The sequence below is a fragment of the Varanus komodoensis genome, unplaced genomic scaffold (genome assembly GCF_004798865.1).
Source record: "Varanus komodoensis strain SLA01 unplaced genomic scaffold, ASM479886v1 scaffold169, whole genome shotgun sequence".
NCBI lineage: Eukaryota > Metazoa > Chordata > Lepidosauria > Squamata > Varanidae > Varanus > Varanus komodoensis.
Genome location: NW_025335502.1, coordinates 160,838 through 183,674, shown reverse-complemented (window position 1 = coordinate 183,674; position 22,837 = coordinate 160,838). Strand labels below are relative to the sequence as shown.

The 22,837-nt window shown below is 41.8% G+C and overlaps 3 protein-coding genes across 3 annotated transcripts; all 3 read left to right on the top strand.

Annotated features, from left to right (window-relative positions):
• The first annotated feature begins 6,035 nt into the window (after positions 1-6,035).
• LOC123021498 (olfactory receptor 6X1-like) lies at positions 6,036-7,010 on the top strand. The gene has a single exon (XM_044426228.1). The coding sequence runs from the start codon at positions 6,036-6,038 to the stop codon at positions 7,008-7,010; it is 975 nt and encodes a 324-aa protein (XP_044282163.1).
• Positions 7,011-13,007: 5,997 nt separating this feature from the next.
• Positions 13,008-13,973, top strand: LOC123021497 (olfactory receptor 6X1-like). Its single transcript, XM_044426227.1, has one exon. The coding sequence runs from the start codon at positions 13,008-13,010 to the stop codon at positions 13,971-13,973; it is 966 nt and encodes a 321-aa protein (XP_044282162.1).
• A 3,640-nt stretch (positions 13,974-17,613) lies between these two features.
• On the top strand, positions 17,614-20,794 carry LOC123021496 (olfactory receptor 6X1-like). The gene is made up of 3 exons (XM_044426225.1): positions 17,614-18,530; positions 20,401-20,448; positions 20,761-20,794. Exons 1-3 carry the CDS (start codon positions 17,614-17,616, stop codon positions 20,792-20,794), a joined length of 999 nt encoding a protein of 332 aa, XP_044282160.1.
• The last annotated feature ends 2,043 nt before the right edge of the window (positions 20,795-22,837 follow it).

Sequence of the window (22,837 nt, the reverse complement as noted above, 5' to 3'; positions counted from 1 at the left end):
AGGGGTGAGAAATGTTCAGTTCAATAGTGTGAGGTTTCATCTGTATCTTTGTGGAATATGCTACTCCACTCTGAGTTTTCCTGGTAATATATGAATTATGTGAATTTAGAATATAAGAAAATAAATAGAACTCTGCTGGATCGGAACAGAGCATATCCAGGAATGGATGAACCTGCTCTGGTTGAGCTCATTGAGGCTTCCCAAAATCTTCCTCAATGCTTGTTTCACCCCACTCATGTTCCCAAATACAAATGTGTGTTTTATACACAGAGAAAATTTTCTTGACGGAAAATGATATTTTGCCAATAGGATACTGTATGAAAATGTGGGTGGGGTGGGAAGGAACTTGTGTACACAAGCACACTGCTCTGGACATGAACAGAAATTTAGGATGCTTCCAAAATGCCTGAGAAATGCATTTCTGTACAGGTTCCTGTATAGGGTAGCTTACAGGACACCTGCAGATGATACGAACACAGGAATGAAATCAGACCTATGTGCTCCAGGATTTTGTCCACACACCTGCCAAAAGAATAGGTATGGAGAGCCTCTAGGGAGGACACAAATTCAGCAGATTCCATGCTCCTCTGCAACAGTTCTTCATCAGAGGCTTGCTACTTCTGCTTGTTGTTCTTACATGCCATCAGATTCATATCAGACTTATAGTGACCCCATGAGTGTCCCATACTGACCCAAATGTCCTATCCATGACAGTCTTGCTTAGCTGCTCCAAATTTAAGGTTGCTGCTTTCTTGATGGAGTCCCTCCATCTCTTATTGCTATCTCTGGTACTTCAGGGAATATGTACCCATCATGATTGGAAGTCAGCCATTGATAGCCTGCTTCCTCAGCAATAGGAGTGGGACAAAATACAGCATTGCAACAAAAATGCAGCACTTCCCTTGACTGGCTAAAGGGAAAGCTTGAAAGAAAAGCTTTCCCTGAAATTTACAGGCTGCATCTGGGTTTAACCAAGTGTTCAAGATCTATCAAAGTGTAACAAAGGTCTATCTGAACTACTGTAGCTGGGAGGAGATGACTCTTGCTGACTTAGCATGCCTCAATTGGCAGCCTTCCATTTCTGGTTTCTGTATAGCTTGCTGTCACTGTGAGTGCTACAGTAATAGAGGCCGCTGTCTCCAGTCTCCAGTTGGCTTATCTTTAAGTAAGCTGTATTCACCGAATTATCCCTGGAGATGGCGAATCGTCCTCGCAGCGCCCGACGGACTGTGTGTCCAGTGCCATCCAAATTGACTTCTCCGATCCACTGAACTCCTTGACCATTGATTTTCTGAGTCCACTCAATCCAATATTTAGTAAAAGCAGAGGAGGAAGCCTTGCAAGACAGAGTTAGCGTTTCCCCCGGCTGTTTAATTTCTGAAACAGGCTGTATCAGGGAGATTTGGCACTCAGCAACTGGAGACAGAAGAGTGGGGAGGGAGGAATGATCACTTCCTTAGAACTTTTGATGGATCCCTCTTGCCTTCAACCACCTTCCCATGTCCACAGGACTGTCATGCATGGCAGCTTTTCTTCTGAGCTTTATAGCAACTATCCATGAAGCTAAATTCCATCCTCCCAAATAGGTTCACCACCATGGATCACCATGGACAGCTCCTATGAAGCTCACCTTGCATACAGGAACCTTGTTAAGAAGGCCAGTATATTCATAGAGTTAGGACAGATGAAGAGGGTTAGAGATTTATTGCATCAAGGGCAGGTTCCTCAAAATATGAGAAGCCAAGTACCTATAATCAAGGGGGAGCAAGTTAAGCTGCTGTACAGAGTTAAGGCTGCCTTATTCCATGGACAATCGTACTGGGATTTCTCAGCCCAGAGTTGCAACTTTACTTGCTGGTGATGGGCTGGACCTATCCATGAAAGTTGAGGCCAAGACATTCTAGAGGTCTACATAGGGTTCACAACACATCAACACAAATATTAGGTTGTGAAGGAGCTCAAGGCAGGACCATGAAGTTCTGTGTTTGCAAGTCAAGGTTGTGTCATTTCACACCTGCAGTCCCCAAGTAGCTATACTCACCAAAGAAGAGGCCAATCAGAATGAAGGAGGTCAATGGAGTCCACATGACACCAGTTCTGTGACTGTAAGTGAACAATACCAATGATGAATTGAAGGAAGAACCTATTGGAAGGCCTTCAGGGGAATCCTGGAGTGTGGTTCATCTTATGAGACCTGCCAGAGGAAGTCATATTTGCATTGTGTCTATAAACAAGGAACTGTTCACTCTTGTTTATGCATAGTATTTCTAAAAGGGGCAAGCAAAGCAATGGAATGAGAATTGTGCAATGGTTGTGGACTCCCAGTAGCCATGAAATGCTAGTTGTCTGTAAGAAAAGAACACAATAGAAAATTTGGAGGGGTGTATGTAATAGCATGGCCTTTTTTGAGACACCCTGGCTTGCTGGCTGACTGGAACCTGAACAAGAGCAGACATATTAAACATGAGGAACAAGTTTTCCCTGCAAGAGATACCCATGGAATTGTAAGTCATCAATCAAAGGCGGAGAAAGCATTTTTCTTCCATATTCTTCCATCTTTGCACGAACAGGTTGAGGAAGAGAAGGCAAACTTTAGTGTTGAACCTAGAATATTTAAAAAGCAATCTGCAGTTGCCTTCATGTCTTGTTGTCCAATCAAATCAAACCTCAACCTCTTTCACATTCCTTGAATGCCACTGCCCTCTAGAGGTCATGAGGAAAGTGGAACTCATAATGAACTGATGACTAGTTACCTCGAGCGTTAGCAGGTGGAGACTGGCTTTTCTTCAGCCTTGAGATCTGTTAGGTCAACTCAGCAAGAAATTTTCCCCAAGTACAGAAGGCCAGTGACACTCTCTTTGTTCCCTTCTCATTTGCCATGCAGCTTGTATCCACTGCATGATTACTTTCAATGGGTCTGCTTTGCAAACATACCCTGCCACGTATCTGATCTCCCTGCTTGTGGAATACCTTGTTGTGGAATTTCAGCATGGCATGCTTCATCTCTAGAGCACTGAATAAAGACAAGCCCCTGTTCCATACTGTCCTGTTACCACAAAAGTTTGTGTTACCCAAGCCCTGGAAATGAGTTTCACCACAGAGTGAGTGAAGAACTGAGTGCTTACAAAAGAAAAATCATTTATTTTTAGTGATCAGTGTTCAGATTTCAGAATGACTCTGTGACACTTCAGCTCAACATTTAATTTTCGTATCAGAAGAAAATGCTTTGATGATGTAGGGAATATGCTCAAAGTTTCTCATAATACTTCCCTGATTTTGCAAGTGTCCCAGTGTTGCCTGCTATAGACAAACTTTTAATCTTTATGTTGTTAGTCACAAAGTCATGTCTGACCCATCAGGACCCCATGGACAACATTCCTCCAGGCTCTCCTGTCCTCCACCATCCCCTGGAGTCCACTTAAGCTCATACCAACTGCTTCAGTGACTCCATCCAGCCACCTTATCCTCTGCCGTCCCCTTCTTCTTTTGCCATCTATTGTTCCCAGCATTAGGCTCTTCTCCGGGGAGTCCTTCCTTCTCATTAGGTGGCCAAAGTATTTGAGTTTCATTTTCAGTACCTGGCCTTCTAAAGAGCAATCAGGGTAGATTTCACTCTCTGCAAATGTTGCTACTTTGTTTTATTGCTTTCTTCGCAGGGTGTATGCATTTCTGTTCTTCTGAGTTTCTAAGTTGTTTGTGGCCATTCGGTGATGCTACTGATGGAAGGGGATTTAAACATGGGTCTTCTATATCCGGATGAGGGCAAGTGTTGCAAGCTAGACATAGAGGACCTGCTTCACATGCAGAAGGCACCGTGTTCAATTCCTGGAATCTCCAGGTGGAGCTGGAAAAAAATACTGTCCAAATCCCTGGGGAGCAATGCCAACCAGGAGCAACAATCTGGGCCACATGGACCCATGCTCTGACCTGTCATAACGAAGTATGAAAAGTTGAGGACAAAACTAGGCTAGTAACCTAGTTAAAAGAATGAAAAGAAAATGATTTCAACATGCTGGGATCTTTTTTCCAATACGGAACCATAGAGACATGTTGCAAAGAAATAAAAAAATGAAAATCTGTGCAGGCAAGTCTTCTTAATGAGGTCCCATAAGGATATTAATATGAATGCTTCTTCAAAAGTATTTTGCTGCTTGAATTGAGAATCATTTGTAGAAATGGAGCGGACACAAAAGGAATATATTTCTAAGGTTTCCATCTTTATACTACTGGTATGAAACATTAAGGCATCCAAGTAAATTATTTACTGGATTTCTCTTTCCTGGTTTAGGTATGGCTTGAATGTTGTTTGGGTTTTTTTTAAAGCAGTTATAGTTTCTACTAGAGAAAAGCCATTGCATTGTGTTTTCATTTTTAGTGTAAGGAAACATCTTGGTCTTGAAGATCAATAAATTCTGGAAGATCAATAGATGGAATTCTGGTTGAGTGGTCTTAGCCATTCCTTCATCCCATTCAGTAAGTACCTTTCACCTTCTGTGCTTGAGATGCATTTCATGGGTGGGAGGGCAGCCCCATGGTCCCCTGAGCTCATCTTGTGGGAGGCAGAATTATTCTGAGTCCCACTTCTGAGACCTTGTGATCATGGAGCCAAGACTCTTATCCTATCCCTCCAACACAGACCATGTCAACTGCCTTCTGAAGGGGATAAATATATGTGGAGAGAAAGGGAGCAATGAGAACAGGAGGGCAATGATCAATCAGGCTGGAGCTGAGCACTTATATGGATTCCTGTGAGCATCCCAAGTTCCTTCTCTTTCCTGTCCTTTATCTAGATGGAGAAGGAAGTCCACCTAGATAAAAATCAGGGCACAACACACAGCTGCCCCATTCCTCATTTGGGGCAGAGGATGCACATAAGTTTTCAGGTTTATGGGCAGCAAGGGCAGAACGGTAAGTTTGTACCTTTCCTGTGTTACAAAGACTGGGCACTGTGGTGCTGCGATCATGCCCTGAAGATGGTTCAGAGAAGGATTCCTTTTCTGTGCAAAATGTTTAGGAACATATTTGACTCTATAGATGGATGGATGGTTCTCAGCTACACAAGCCTGCTTTGAACTAATTAACTATCCACCCTCAAAAGCAAATATACATAAAAGCAGCACTGATAGAAGGTAAAGACTGTAATCAAGATTATATGAATTTCTGGAGGGGATATGGATATAATGGAAGTATATTATTGTTGTTTTTGTTAGTCACAAAGTTGTGTCTGACCCATCGTGACTACATGGACAACCTTCCTCCAGGCTCTCCTGTCCTCCACCATCCCCTGGAGTCCACCTAAGCTCACACCAACTGCTTCAGTGACTCCATCCAGCCACCTCATCCTCTGCCGTCCCCTTCTCCTTTTGCCATCTATTGTTCCCAGCATTAGGCTCTTCTCCAGGGAGTCCTACCTTCTCATTAGGTGGCCAAAGTATTTGAGTTTCATCTTCAGGATCTGACCTTCTAAAGAGCAGTCAGGGTTGATCTCCTCTAGGACTGACCAGTTTGATCTCCTTGCGGTCCAAGGGACTCACAGGAGTCTCCGCCAGCACCATAATTCAAAGGCCTCTATTCTTTGGTGCTCAGCCTTCCTTATGGTCCAACTTTCACAGCCATACATTGCATCTGGGAAAACCATAGCCCTGACTATTGCTTTTTAGTATGCTATTTAGATTTGCCATAGCTTTCCTCCCCAGGAGTAAGCATGTTTTAATTTCTTGCCTGCAGTCCCCATCTGCAATGATCTTGGAGCCCAGGAAAATAAAAGCTGTCACTAAGTATATTATTTATTCTTATTATATATTATTAATTGTTATATGTGAATTAAGTGGTGGTAGTATTGGTCTCCGGGTGGTGGGAGCACTTTATCATTTACTTTTTAAATCATTGTGTTTTTGCTTCATTATATTATCATTGCTGTGATGTGTTGTATTTATTTAAAAAAAGAAGCAAATTTGCATGACTTGATGACCCAGCCACTTTACTCTCTCTTTCATCTTCTTCCAGCTTGGCAGTCATACAAGGAAACCAGAGAGATGGTGCCTCTCCAAGAAACTATCCAGACTAATCAAACAATGATCAGTGAGTTTATCCTGCAAGGGTTTCCAGGCTCTGCAGAGCTACAGAAGTATATGTTTGCACCTGTGCTGTTCATGTACATCCTAACTGTTGTGGGCAACATTCTGATCATCTTCATCATCATCTGTGATCACCATCTCCATAACCCCATGTACTTCTTTCTGGGGAACTTCTCCTTCCTGGAGATCTTTTACGTTACCACCTTGTCACCCAAGATGCTGGCCAACTTTCTGGCAGAGAGGAGGACCGTTTGCTTCTACTGCTGCATCACCCAAGCCTTTTTCCACTTCTTACTTGGGGCCACAGAATTCTGCCTGCTTGCTTCAATGTCCTTGGATCGCTACATAGCCATCTGCAAACCTCTGCACTACACAACCATTATGAGCTCCAGAATGTGCCTCTGGTTAGCCTTGGGATCATGGCTGGGAGGGTTCTTCACAGTCATTGTTCAGACCATCTTACTGTGTCAGCTCCCATTTTGTGGTCCTAATCTGATCAACCATTTCTACTGTGATGTAACCCCTCTGTTGAGCTTGGCTTGCACTGACACACACCTGCTAGAGCAGATGGTCTTGGTGGGATCAGCCCTTCTCCTCTTCAGTTCCTTCTTGTTCACTGTAATCTCGTACATCCTCATCATCTCCACCATATTGCGTATCCCTTCTTCTCTGGGGCAGCAGAAGGCTTTCTCAACCTGCGCAGCTCACCTCACTGTGGTGTCCATACAATATGGGACGGTAATGTTCATGTATGTGAAACCCAGAGCAAACTCATCTCTGGAGATAAACAAGGTTGTTTCTGTGCTGAACACAGTCATAACCCCTCTCCTCAATCCATTCATCTATACCCTGAGGAACAAAGATGTCAAAGAAGCTTTAAGGAGAGCAACAAACTTTAAAACCAGAAAAGACAACCAGGTCTCACTGCCTTGATCTTATCCAGGATAATTGTACTGGATTGGCAAAGCAAAAATCAGAATATTCCAGGGCATGCCGATGTATTTCCTCATTCTTTCCCAGTGTTCTTGATGGATCACAGTCCTGTTGGTGGTCACCCGGTGAGTTTACAGGGACAATAATGCTCTAGCTAGCAGTGAGGGATCTGATGAAGGTTGAATTCATCCAAGTTCTATTTCCAGAAGTTTGCTTTGCCTCATAACCTTTCCTGAATGTGAACTATTCTGTACTTTCTCTGAACAGTAGAAATGTGCATTTAGGTCCATATTTTTTTAAGTGCACATCCAGATGCTCACTTCCCCCAAATAGCCTAAAGCAGAAAAATATATGATTTCACTGAAGACAAAAGTGAAGGTCATTCATAGAAACAGAAACAGAGCCAAGTCAGAAGGGGCCTCCCGGGACAACTAGTCTGACCACCAGGCTCCAGCTGGCTCCACTCATGACATGCCTACTATGTGCATGTCCAACATGTGCATGTTCACACTCCTGTATTCCCAATCACTATGCATGAGGGTGAAACCTGGACAGTGAAGGAAGCTGACAGAAAGAACATTGATGTGTTTGAAACATGGTGCTGAGGGAGAGCTTTGTGAATATTCTGGACCAACAGAAAGACAAATGAGGGGGTCCTTGATGAAATCAAGCCAGAACTTTCTCTGAAGCAAAAATGACAGCACCCAAGCTGTCCTAATTTAGGCACATTGTGAGAAGACTCACAAGAGAAAGGGAGAAGGAGAAGGAGAAATATGAGATGGATCATAAAGGAAGCCACAAACTGAGTTTCCAAGAGCTGAGCAGAATGGGAGGCATGGCATATTACATGCTGTCCTGATCTTCCCAGGTGTGTGCTTTACTCTTGCTTGTTCTGTGTCAAGGATCTCCATGTGGGGATTTGAGAAACTGCTGGGAGAACCTCTACAAAACAGGTCCTATGGATTATGTGGGAACTGCCATGGAGGCCTAGCCAGTCCAGAGGTGCGGGGAGGAGAGAATTAGCAAGACTAGAGACTGAAAGGGAGAGCGTGGTGTGAAGTTTCATTCCTGGACTGCTCAATCTCCCATCTATCCACCCTTTGCTATATGTCCACTCGCAGTCTCTTAGCTTCATATTTCCCTCCTTTCTCCCCCTTTGATCTCCAATTTCTTCCTACCCAGTGAAGGTTCAGCAGCAGATTCGCAAATATGAAGAACCTGGCATTGAATTCTATGATGATGATGATGCAAGAAGAAAAGAAGTCTTTGGTCAGTGCAGCAGGTCTCCAGTGGTGCCACATTTGGGAGCTCTGTTTCATGTGTTCATTTTCAGTGCAAATAAAGACAACCACAACAAACCCTTGGCATGTTTATTATTAGTAGCAAAAATATTTCTGCCACATCCATCACCACTGGTTTTACCAGCACTGCATGTGAACCTTTGACTCACACAGGACCCTTCCTCACTTAGAATGTTACATGGGGGCAATCTCAGGAGACAATGTCCTGAGGTCCAAAGGGTCTTCTTGCCTTCCTGGATAGCTCAAGAGGTTTAGGATCTTTTGCTGGGGTCTGATGTCTGCAGCCTGAATGGGGGACCCACTTTAGCTTTTCCATTAATGTGGACACTTCACACACATAGAAACCCAGTCCCCAGTGGGGTACGACTCATCCATGCTCCAGGATGGATGTCAGGACTGCATTCAGAGCTTGCTGACCACCCACTCACTAAGCCACTGGTTCTTGCACAGATCTCACCAGACTTGCTTCCATGGGAGCAGGAAGCTTTCTATTGCTTCTCAAAACCATGGTTATTAATTACTTAATGTGTGCTTGATTGCTCTTGATGACCTGGGCTATCTTTTTGCTCCTGGTGTTCTTTCTCTCTTCCTGCTGGCTGCTTTTGATGGTGAGGTGGCTGAGGTGTCTGGTGTTTCCTTCCCTCACCCCTAGTTGACCTGCTCAGGGCATTGGTAGGGACCCCTTGCAGGGCTGTTTCACCTGATCTCTAGGAGAAATGTCTTCTCTTGCCAGGCCTTTGCTCTGCAAGGATCCCATTATTCATCCATTATTCTTTATCCCAAAGCCACTGGCTATCACAAGCCATTAGGTCATTCCTCCTGAACTCCTGTTTGTCCAGTTAGCCCAGTGGCCCGTGAGCTTGTTCTTAAGGTGTTTGACATCCAACCAGTATCTTTTATATTTTATATTTTTATTTATTTTATATTGTTAATTTTAATTTTATATTGTTATTTTTGTATTTTATTATATTTTATTGTGTTTGTAAGCCTCCCCGAGGCTTCGGCAAGGGGCGGCATAGAAATGTTCTAATAATAATAATAATAATAATAATAATAATAATAATAATAATAATAGTTCTATGCATCTGCTACAAAAACCCAATAATGGCCATAGCAGCATCAAGACTGCATGTATTGGCATGATTTGTAGTATTGTCATTTCTCATCACTACTACTACAAGTATTACTACTACTACTACTACATTTTTATACTGCTCATAGCCAAATCTCTCTGGGCAATTTACCAGAAAAATCATCCAAACATGCAGTCAAGTCACCCATCCCAAGTCTGACCAGGCCTAGCCCTGCTTAACTTCCAAGTTTAGCAAGATCAGGCACTTCAGGCTCCATGGAAGTTTATTTTCTTTATTCTTTATTTTCTTTTAAAATGTGGAATATAAATAACACCAATGCAAACTCAGCAGCATTATGTCAACTGCTTAGGAGACCTAGTGACTTAACTTGTATATTTAGATTTTGCATTATATTTTAATAATGTTGCTTTTAGATTTTGTATTATATTTTAATATTGTTTTATCAGTATGGTACATTGGATTGTATATTTATTGCATTTTATCTGCTGCTGTAAATTGTTCAGTTACTGGGCAGTATAAAAATGCAAATAATATTACCACTAATAATGACCAGGTCTTTGAACTCTGCTGTGAATTCTTCCCAGTGCCATTTCCTGATATTGTTCAATGCATTCTGGAAGATGGGGAATCTTTCTTTCTTTCTTTCTTTCTTTCTTTCTTTCTTTCTTTCTTTCTTTCTCCCTCTCTCTCTCTCTCTCTCTCTCTCTCTCTCTCTCTCTCTCTCTCTCTCTCTCTTCATTATTATTGAAGCTCTGCCATTTGTTTCCTCAAATCCTGCCCCTGCTGATTTCATCTCCCTGTTGGAATGAGTATGAAAGACTGAACTACTTATTCCCGTAAACTTGAAATGCCTTTTAGACAGAATATTTATACCAAATAGAGTGCAGAAATATATGGGTGAAATACCAGAAAGAAAAACAAACATGCTTTGTCTTTCTTTTGCTTACATAGATAGGGACAGAAGGAGAGGCAGGGGGCTTTTTTCTAATAAAATTATAATAATCAATCATTAATTCTTATTAAACATTATGTTCTACAAGGAAGATAGTCCTTTAGTATCAGGACATGAAAATACTGGATGGTGTACAAGTACTTGGAGATACTATTCTGCTGTTTTTGGAGAAGATAAAAAGAAGGGGAAAGATGTTACTTCCAGAACCAGTCTGAGCATATGACCATGTGAGTAACTTTTCCCTTTGTCATAACATGCTGGAAATCATCATGCCATTCTTCTCTACATCATATCGGAGATTATTTATTCTTTGAGGAGGAACCTGAAATTAGGTAGTTGTGCAGAAGGAACAGAATTGAAAAGACAATTGTCTGGACAATGGATCAGGTGTTACGAAGTTCCCTTATATGACATAAACCACCAATCCATTTAGGCCGGTAGTCTCCACTCCAAGTCTTTGTCACCTCTCCAAGGTCTTCATCAGCAGATGTTCCTTGAAGACCACCCTGGCCCAGCCACTCAAAGTGAATTCATTTATCAGTGTTAATTTCTGGCAGTTTCTTATCTCTCCAGCTGAAAGTCATTTCCTCTAAACTTTGAGTTTTACCAAACTTAAGTTTAGCCCATCCCAAAATGTAGGAACTTAGATAAAAGAATGAAAGGAAAGGAAAGGAGGGGAAAGGAGAGGAAAGGAGGGGAAAGGGGAAAGATTTTGCATGACTATTGCCAATAAATACAGGAATGTGCAGTTATGACACATCTGTAACGTGCAGTGGTGAAATGCAGATGGTCCAGGTCATAAAGAAATACAAATGTTTATGGTACTTGCTATTGAAATCAACAGTAAAATTAAAGAAGTCAATACATAATTAAATGAAATCTGAAGCATTCTGTTTCTTTTCTGAATGAATCTTTAGGTTTCGTTGCTCCTTTTGAAGACATGTTATTCCTGTACACTGTGGTTTACAAAAATTCCTACTCCTAGAGGACCTGCAATTTGGAATATGGAAAATTTGGGTGAGGGCAGGGAATCAATATTTATATTCAATAATCAGCAACATCAGATGAATCACTTGACTGTATGCTAAGGGCAGAACCCTATGCCTCACAGCTTCAATAAAAGCTAGTATCGAAGCTCATGTATCCTAGGTCTAATCTATCCTATGCTCAGAATGAGATGCAGCAGCACTGATCGTCCCCACTACTGTGTCTCGCGCCAGACATGGCCATTCTGACTGCCTAAATTTAGCACCAGAGAGGAGAAGAAAAGAGACTGGGATGCTGATTCCAATGTAAGTCTGTGGGCCCAGCCTTCTCCCCATTCCCTGGCATGGTCTTTTTTCCCCCTTCTGAAGCCCACTTGAGTCTGGGGGTATAGAAGCTGGTTTGGTTTCTACCATAATGAGTGTAAGGGATCAGTCTTCAGCACCCCAGTTCCATGTCTGCAGGGTCTTAGAATCAGGACCCCAAGGAAACCCATGGCCTCTCATGCATCAGATTTTGTCCTAAATTAAAGCACAACCCAATTCAGTAGATAGAAAGAAGTCCTAAACTGCCAATATCCCTCCAGCCATCCATGCTGGTAACTGTAGGACTTTTTCTGTCTCAGCATACACAAGATTGTCCTCCTAAGGGAGCCATCCTTTGTTCTAGGAGCAGCAATTTTTTGCTTTGTAATAGCTCAAGCTCAGGTAGTTCTGTGGAGCTGACATGGCCCCATTAAGCTCAACTAACTCAAATTTAGGAAAGGGATCCATTCAGTGGCTTAGTAGAAGATCATCTTCTGGCCATGCAGAAGGTGTCAAGTTCAAACTCTGGCTTCTCCAGGTAGAACTGAGAATGACCCCTGTCAAAAAGTCTGGAGAATCATGGCCAGGGAAAGTTGACAATGCCAATAATGCAGACTGCGTGGATTTATGGTTTGACTCAAAATAAGGCAGCTTCTTAACTAATGGAACTCTGGATTGATGAGTAACTTAAGTTCTAGAAATTCTGGGGCATCTGAGTCTTTATTCAACCCATAATCAGCTTAAACAGATCCTGTGCCATTAAATATTACACATTAGAATGAGAATGCCACACAATGCTTGAGCCAAAGTCTAGATTCCATCTTTGGGAGGTTTGCAGGGACTGCACTCCAGGAGTGGGTAGACCTGAAGAAAAAATTGGGTGGAATTAAGGCTAAAGGGCAGAAACACCCTAAAATTACAACATATTTTAGCTTAAAGAGTTAAGCACAAGTGACAGGAGAGGCATTGCAAACTTTTAGAAATGAGAGTGGGCAAACCATGGCAGGGAAAGGGTGTGCCAGGTTTAGGGACCATGGTTATCTGGATGGAGGGTCAGACTGGTAGCCCAGGTAGGCTGGGTTTGGCCCGCAGATCTGGGTTTTTGCTCCCGTGTATTAGAAAATGGACTAAATTAGTCACTAGGTTCTCAGAAGGAAAATGGGGAGAGGAGAACGAAGGCATGAAAGGTTAAGAAGGTGAATGAGTTGTGAGTCCTTGGCTTAAGCCCCGACTAACACTCAAAATGGGCTAGATGGAACAGCTATCATTTGGATCCACACTTGGCTAAAGAATCAGATTCAAACTTATCAAAGAATCCTCAGATCCAGTATGGCCATTCTTACTTCCCCATGCAGGTCTGGATGGAAAACCAAACCACTGTGGTCGAATTCATTTTATTGGGCTTCCCCAGCATCCAGAAGGCGAGCATTCTAGTGTTTCTGGGTGTCCTGGCAATCTACATCTTGACTGTCACTGGAAACATCGTCATTGTTGCCACTGTGGCTCATGTCCCTACACTCCACAAGCCAATGTACTTCTTCCTCGTCAATCTCTCCTTCTTGGGGATCATCTACGTGTCCACTACGATCCCCAAACTTTTAGTCAACTTGCTCACAGTCAAGAAATCAATCAGCCTAGCTGGCTGCAAAGTTCAAGCCTTCTCCCACTTTTTCTTGGGGGCCACAGAATTCTTCCTCCTTACAGCTATGGCATATGATCGCTACCTGGCGATATGCCACCCTCTTCATTACCATGGTATCATGAATGGCAGAGTTTGCGTTCAGCTGGCTGGTGGCTCCTGGCTTGGTGGCTTGATGACTGTTTTGGTGCAGACAATTCTGGTGTTCCAGCTGCCTTTCTGTGGTCCCAATATTATCAACCACTTCTACTGTGATGTTGGGCCATTGCTAAAACTGGCTTGCGTAGACACATACCCCATTGAGTGGACAGTCTTCATTGTTGCCACTGTTGTGGTATTCAGTAATTCCCTGCTGACCGTGGTCTCCTACATCTTCATCATCTCCACTGTGATGAGAATCCCATCGTCCTCTGGGAGGCAGAAGGCTTTCTCTACCTGCATTGCACATTTGGTGGTGGTCATCATGCTGTATGGGGCAATCATTTTCATTTATGTCCGGCCCACAGGTCACGCCTCACTGAATATGAACAAATTGGTGTCCCTATTGAACACACTCGTCACACCACTGCTGAACCCTTTTATATATACACTCAGAAACCAGGAAGTGAAAGATGCCCTGAAAAAGGGATTCACCAGGAATAAGATGGTTCAACAAGTGGTAAATAAAACAAAGGCAAGAGGAAAATAAAATATGACTATGCACAAATTGGATCTGCCTGGGTTTACTAGAATATTCTACCAAGACATGCACAAAATTCACACCTAGGATTTGATCAACCAGAATACCTGTGTTACTTTTCCCAGGTCATCCACCCAATTGGATGAACTATGCTATGAAGCTGAGGCTAGCAGAGAGGGGAGATTGCAGTGTGGTGTAGAGGTGAGTGTGTTGGACTGGGACTGTGGAGATCTGGGTTCTAGTCCCTGCTCAGCCACAAAGCTCACTGGATGACTTTGGAACAGCAACAGAGTCGCAGTCAAAGCAGCCTCACTGGGTTGTTGTGAGGATAAAATGAAGAAGAGGAGACCCATATAGACAACCTTGGGTTCCTTGTAACAGGAAGAAAAGTGGGATATAAATGCGGTGGGGGGGGGAGGGGAGGCCAAGGAGAAGGCCAAGGAGAAGAAGGAGGAGGAGGAGAAACTCACTTTTTGGATGATAAGTTACCTAATTTATCAAAGCCCAGGCTTCTTTCTAGATCCAGATATTAGCATTATTTTGGGGGTGGATAATGCTTAGTAAGCAAATTTACTAAGGAGTAAGATTCCTGCCCTATAGACAGTGTTCTAGGAGTAAATCCCACTGAACTGAATATAACTAAGATCAGATTAAAAATTTATAATTACATAGTAAATTTCATATAATCCTGAACTTGTTCCCCCATTCATTTATTATTTCATTTATTTAAAGCTTTTATATGTCACCCAATAAATATCACAGTCATATGGCTTTTTGTTACCCCAGTTGTCTCCTCTTTCCTACATAATTTTATATACTATCTCATCTAATTCTTCCCACCATACCAGTTCTTATTATTATCTCCAGACCTGAGCCAGAGCAGCAAAGGGGCGGGTCCAGACTGAGCGGTCTCACCAAAATCAGGTTGTGCTGTCCAAGTACAGGCAATTTCCAACAGTGTCATTCCTTTAGGGCAAATTACACTGTGCTGGTGGACACTTGGTAAACTATGGGCAAGAGGCAATCCAACTCAAATTAACATTTGCTCAAGTGCAGCTGTGAAAGCAGAATTATACATTCTGCTTTTAGAATCCCTTGTGCAACTCATCATGCAACCCAATGGACATTATCTTTTGATAGATAATGTTAGATAATGTTATAGATAATTTTGATAGATAATGTTGGTGTGCCCGCAACTGGAGTATTGTGCTCAGTTTTGGGCCCCTCATTACAGAAAGGATATAGTCAGGTTAGAGTCAGTGTAGTGTAGGGCCACAATGCTGGTGGCCAGTTTGCAGGGGATGGGGTATGAGGCGAGACTGAGGGAACTGGGTCTCTTCAGCCTGGAGAAGAGGAGACTCAGAGGGGATATGTTGGTGACATACAGGTGTGTGAGCAGATGTCACATGGAGATGTGTAGAGACCTGTTCTCCCCTGCAAAGAAAGGCAGGACATGCTCCAACAGAGCAAAGCTCAGGGAACCAAGATTCCATTTAGATGCCAGGAAGTACTTCCTGACAGTTAGGACCCCGAGGGTGTGGAATGGGCTTCCACGAGAGGTCGTTCAGGCCCCATTGGTGAGGGTGTTCAAAGATAGGCTGGACATGCACATGGTGGGCATGTCGTGAGCAGAGCTGGCTGGAGCTGGGGGTCAGACCAGATGACCTGGGAGGCTCCTTCTGACTTGCTCTGTTTCTATGTTTCTATAATGGCCAGTTTTTTAAAGTTCTGCCAGTACTACTTGCATTTTCAGATCAATGTCCTCAGATACTGCCTGGGGATTTCTCACCAGTTCCTACTCATTATTGTATGGGCTGATATACTCTGCAAATGGGTATGCATTCTGACTACTGAAAGCTAATCACACTTTCTCTTCTATGCTTTCAAAGGGTGCAATTGTAGATCCAATTTCCGGGGACTAAGGTCCTGGAACTCAATGCAACCAAGTAGATAGTTACAGTATCGTATTTTCTCAGGAATTCATGTCCAGCAGAAGCGTGCAGAAGTTTCAGCGGAGAACAGGAAATGAACTTAATTTGAAAGAGAGGAATGTTTTATTATAGCTAAATTAACCTTGATGGATATGCAGCTCCGTAGAGGTGAAAAATCTCATGAGAAATTATTATGAAGTGTGCAGCTTATGTGACGAGAACTTCTGATGAACACAGACAATGTTACCCTTTATAAAGTTGATGCTACATGCCGGCCAATTTGCACTGAGGACGACCAACACAGAATAGCCTTTGCAGATGAATTGAATGGAATCATTGATCTGTATCCAGTACTACTGTTGCATATTTTGGGCAGAGGGGTGGGAAGTCATGCAGTGCAAGGCATTGCATGGACCATAACATTGCCCAATCATTTGGGCAAAGGGTCCTATTTCATTGCAATATTTGCTACTGAATTTCAGGGGACGTAGGAAGTCTTCTCTGCTGTGCTGAGGAATGCACTACTCTTCCTTGTAGAGTATCCTCCCTGACCACTTTAAGCCACTTTTGTCTCCTCATCTCCAAGATCAAAGAGCGCTATTTGCCAGTACTGGAGAATAAATAGATCATTGTCCCTTTAATCAGAAGTAAATGCTAGACTATTATGCTGTCCTCCCCGTCCCCTCTGCCCCTGTTTTTCCCTTTTTTGGGGTGGGTGGGAGGGCAGGGAAGCTGGTTGCACTTTGTGTAACAATTTAGATAATTGCAGAAGTATTATCTAAATGCTCTCTAATCTTCTCCTCCCTGTCTCTGTGTCTTTTGTCTAAATGTGAGTCCATTGGTTATGTCTTTTATTTTAAATGTTGCAAGGAGATTTAATCAAACCATTCTTAACTCCCTTCTTGTCCTTTAATCTAGACATAACACAGACAAGATGGCATTAGACTTTTAAAATAATACTTAAATGTTTCCATATCATTGCAAAGCACTGAACTTGTTTTCCCTCTCCATTTCCTTTTCATGTTCTCACCCCCTCATCCTCTTTTGTTTCTTTATACTTCATCCCTTGATGCTGATCTTTCTGCTTCTCTTTTTCCTTCTCTTCTGAAAAAGGTGGGGTGCCAGGTATTGTAGGTGCTGTGGAATGAATATGAAATATAGGTAGGTCTACTCAGAGGTAGGTTGCAGTTCAGGTTCACTACATGATAGACATGCTTGAGATAGCTGCCTTGGGATGGGGGGAAGCAGGGTTGAATGTAGTAAATTGGTTTTTAAACAGTGGCTGACAAGGTACAAAAAGACCCTTTAAAGAATTTTTTGGGGCCAGAAGGTTGAACTTGGACTTGTTTTAATCAACAGAATCTCTCAACCCTTAACTAGGTCCATCACATATCTATAACTGCTTTTAAAGCAACAAGGAACCAGACTGGGTTGAATTTAATGATACACTTTCTTTTGGTCATTTAAACAGTGTAATAGATATGACCATAAAGATGCTACAACATCTTCTGGCTTTCATGTGAAAGAAATAAGCAATGCCAATTGAAAGCACTTTCCTACAAAAGACTGAATGCATTTTGTGCTCCCTAGACTATATAGCATCACAAACTAGCTGATTATTAAGACAACAACAAGAACAACACACATTCACATGCCTTTCTGGAGTTTTGTAGTAGGGGATGTCTGAAAAAACCATATGAGAGGATTAGACTCTTCTTATGATCGAGCTGATGAATACATCTACAGTGGCTGAATTTATCCTCCTGGGGATTCCTTTTCTACGTGAACTACATAGAGTCTTCTTTGTGCTGGGTTTATTCATGTATATTGCAAGCATCTTAGGGAATGGGTTCATTCTCATCATTGTAGCAACTGAGTCAAGACTTCAAACACCGATGTACATCTTCCTGAGTAACCTGGCCTTTCTGGAGATCTGCTACACCACTACTGTTGTACCAAAGATGCTACAGACCCTTGTCCAAACACGGACCACAATTTGTTTCACCTGCTGCATGACCCAAGGATTCTTCCACTTCATATTTGGCAGCGCAGAGCTTTTCATCCTCACAGCAATGGCCTTTGACCGCTATTTGGCCATATGCAAGCCGCTTCAGTACTCATTGATTATGACAAAGCATGTTTGCATCCAGATGTCTTTGGCCACCTGGTATGTAGCATTCATATTTATGTTTGTTCCATCAGTCTTTGTGTGGAGGTTGCCTTTTTGTGGCCCCAACATTGTGGACCATTTCTACTGCGACATTGGTCCCATCTTAACACTCGCCTGTACAGATACTCACCTCCTTGAATCTCTGGGTCTGTTGACCTCTGTCCTGATTGTCATCATGACTTTGATCCTCATCATTGTGTCTTACATTTTCATTATTTCCACCGTTCTTCACATTCCTTCAGCTGTGGGACAGAAAAAGGCATTCTCCACCTGCACCTCCCACCTGATTGTGGTGTCCATATTGTATGGAGCCCTTATGGTAATGTACGTGAGGCCCAACGTCCATTCCTCATCTCATCTAGTCAGGTTAGTTGCAATCCTGAATACAATTCTCACCCCAATGCTGAACCCGTTCATATACACAATCAGAAACAAAGAGGTCAAAGACACTGTCAAGAGTGCAATCCAGAAGAAGAAAACATTCTTTAAATGCCTGCATTAAATTATTGCCAAGCATTATGTACAGGTTGTGAAAGCTAGGCAGTAAAGAAAGCAGACAGGAAGAAAACTGGATGCTGTCAAAACATGGCATTAGAGGAGATATTCCCAAATTCCCTGGACAAACAAAAAGATGAACATGTGCATTCCAGATCAAACGAGGCCAGAAATTTCCCTGGAAACAAAATTCACAAAACTGAAACTTATATTTTGAGCACATCATGAGAAAGAAGACTCACTGCAGAAAACAGTAATGGTAGGGCAAGTATGAAGGTAGAAGAGGGAGATCAACCATGAGATGGTTTCTTAAAAGCAAGCCACTATCTGGAGCCTAAGTTTGTTAAGCAGAGCCATCAAGAAGAGGACATTTCATGTACGTTTCATTCACCATATGTCAGAGACGACTTGATGGTATGTAACATCAATATATGCTTCCAAAGATTCTTATGTATTCAGCATTTGGTGTTGTGAGATTTCAAGCCCTGATATATACTAAGACACCATTTTAGACATCAGACTTTCAAGCGGATTGGGGAAAACATATTTGAATGGATGCTGTGCAACTCTCAAAACATATTTGAATGTTGCACAACATTTGTACTGTATACTATTCTTTGTAAATTGTTCCCTGCCTGAGAAGATTTCATGATGAATGGAGGGAGGTTTATTGTTGTGTTTATTGATGATTGTATCCTCAAACACATACCCTGATAAATCCATCAATTTTATTTTTTTTATGTTCTGCTTGATCTAACCCTATTTCCCCCCACCATTTCTCCTCTGTATTCCATGGATAGGGGGATGACAGCCTCATTCTCAGATCTTTGACATTTCTACATTATGGTTTGAGCTGGATTACAGTTGAACAGCAAGCACACAGCACAGCTGATCTGAGAACAAGTTCATTTGTGAATGTTCTAGTTCTAGTTTGCAAACTGTGTTAAGCATCCACCTTTCAGAATATTTTCATGAATGTGACTATTTAATATAGAAAGCAGTCGGTGCTAATAGAATGGTATTTATGAAACTATCTGTTCTTTATCACCATTCCTAATTGCTGAGTTTTCTGTTCAGACAGAAGCAATATTGAATGGATTGGTAGGAATTTCAGCATTGTTTTTGACACAGACTTGCTCAATTTTGTTGGCTTTCCTGAAATCAATGTAATAAGCCAGGCACATCTTGATTTCAGTTAACTGCTCTAGGAGTTTCCATCATCACTGAATGGAATTCAAATCATCATTGAATGAAGCATCATTGCACTTTCAAGGGGATCAAAAAACATATTTCTAATCAAACTTTCACTGAAAATAAGCAGATAATCTTAAAGACTATTTGGGTGTGCATCTTCTACATGGCCTGAAATCTGCCCAGCAGATACTGACTTTTGTTCTACATCATGAGATCAAAATATATTTGCATGGATGGATATGTTACTCAGCATCCAAGCATGATGAACTGGATTAATGGACACTCCAACCATACTTCAGTGGTCCCTCAGTCTGGGTGTTTTTCAGAGAAATCAAGTGGCCTTCCTAGTTGTGTTCACACTAGTGTCCTGGCTGTGGACCAGGATGACCTGGGAAGAAAGACACGTGAAATAGTCTTCCAACAAAGCTATTGAGGTGCTGGAGCTCTGAGAGTGTTACTCGAGAGCCAAATAGTGGCACTAGCCACAACACTTATGATTATCTTTCTTTCTCCTCTTCCAGCCTGCCTCCCTATGGGGAATTGTGCTTCTTGCTCCCCATACAATATTATGCAAGTCACCTGTGGTTTCTCTGCCTAATCTAGTGGAACTTTACAGAAATCAAGATAACTTCATGATTCACAGAAAAACATGTGCTAATCAATTGCACAGAAAATTATTATTCAGGCTTTTAAGGTATTCTCATCATTATTCCTGTCACAGAGGAGACATTTCCATTAATAACGAGTTGCACTTCAACATCTTCACTCAGTGTGTTATTAATATAGTTCCCCCACCACCATGGATAAAACATCAGAGAATTATTTTGTTCCATTAAACTTCTTGTTCAGCAGTGCAGGCATTCAGATTTCTTTGGTAAATTAATGCAGTTCTCTATCAATTATTTTACCAGGAATGATGTACTGGGTTCTTCAGAAACTATCCCTATTGAATTTTTCATTTGAACGTCACCATAATTCTCCTGCAAAAACCTGTGCTTTTTTCCAGTGATGAGTGTCCTTGCCAGCTCTATGGGTCGTGATCTAAAGAGAGTTGACATTCTATTTAGTTTGATTCAAGTGTAGTCAGTAGATGCCATTTTTGGGCTGCAGATTATACTAGTCTTCTTGATTCTTCAATGTATGCATATCCCAATTGACCACACAGTATAGGTAATCTGCATTCAATAAAATAAGAACAAAATGTCTGAAGAGGGTATGAATACTGTTTACACTGCTTCTGAGAAAATTTGCATGAAGAACAAAAGGCTCTCAGTTTGCAAGAAGAGGAAGATTTCAGCCTTCTTCTTAAGGAAATACAAGGAAGTATCCAGTCATTTCATATTCATCACAGGTCTGGAGGTATGAGAAAAATTTAATATTTTTCAAATTAACCTATCGAACCTATTTCAACTTACCTATTGAAATAAGGGAATAGGTTACTTTTGGAGGAAAATTGCAATTCATAATTTTCTGGGATAATTATCATGCTGAGTTGTATGAACTATAATGTGAATATCATTATATGCAACCTTATACAAAGAAGGAATGGAAAGTGGGGAAAAGGGGGAAAGTGAAACTAATTCATTACTACCACAACCTTCTGCATTACTGGAGATGGGATTGGTGGGTGGGGTAATTTGTGGATCATTTGGTACATGGGTGGATAACTTTGCAGGAAAAGAATTAGAAGTTCCTCAAAGGATTCTTCATTGTCTCCATCCAGAATGCATGAGACCATCACAACATGAATCAGTGGAATAAAAATTCATGGCTTTGGCTTTATTAACTAATTAAACTTATTGTAGGATAGCAAAGGGGTAGGCGTTTTAGCTAAATTTGTAGAATACTTTATCTACTTTAATAAATATAAGCATTAAAATTGTAATATAATGCATTTCTCATCTAATATTTCTTTTCCATGAAGACAATTCCAGGACAATGGCAATCATTTGAAGGTTTCAGATGTGGCATCCTTCAAAATATATTTGAAATGCAGTTTGAGTCATGATATGATCAGGTATGACCATGGTATGTCTTCAGCAATGCAGCAGCTGAAATCCATGGAGTATGGGCATGTGAATGAATATAAGTCAGTCAGCTTGTCTATCCCAACACATGAGAAGCACAATCTTTCTGCCACAAAGGTGGCATGTGCTGTCACCTTGGGGTCACAAAGATAAGAAGATACATAACTGCATGCAAATATTTTCTTGAACATAAAAGCCTTTACAGGTATTTGCCTACACCACTTGTGAATCCAAAGTTGGAATGAGGCATATGTGAGCACACCCTACCCAAAACTCTTAACCATGACACCACACTGGATCTCCATGGTGAGAAGCTCAAATATACTAAGTTGGATCTTCAAGTGGTACCTGAGAGACAAGATGACTAAAAATGTTTGACAGAAACAAGGACAGACTGAAATATATTTGAAAATTCTTCATTCAAAGATGCGGTCAGTTCAGAGACTTTTATGGGTTGACTGAGAAGGGATTACTTACCCCTTTCCTCTTAGGCACAAAGTTTGTGAACACTTGTGTTATGAGATGGTTACTTTGAGTATTCTTGATTTGGGTTCAAAATTTGTTAATGCGATATCTTATTGACTCTTACATTACTGAGTTAGATTAAAATACCAATGATGATGAACCATACACAGTTAATCAGTTTGGTCATATTTTGTGTAAACAACTTGACACTATGCTTACCTAACCAGAAGTAAGTCCCATAAAATTGAATAGATGGATTCAAACGTTAATACATAAGCAGGGGGAACTGATCAATCCTTTCTCCTGATTAGCTGAACTCTGCAGTTCATCTCAGGCTTCAGGAAAATAATGTAGCATTTGGGGGCAAAGATACAACCCAGTAAGCCAGCAGCAGAGGACAAGATGGAGAAGATCTCCACAGCCACCGTGTTCTCGCCTCTCGTGCTCAGGTAGGTGGGCACAAAGGAGACCCACACGCTGCAAAACACCAACATGCTGAAAGTAATGAACTTGGCTTCGTTAAAAGCACCCGGCAATCTATGGACTAGGAAAGCCACAGTGAAACTGGCAAGGGCCAGGAGACCCATGTAG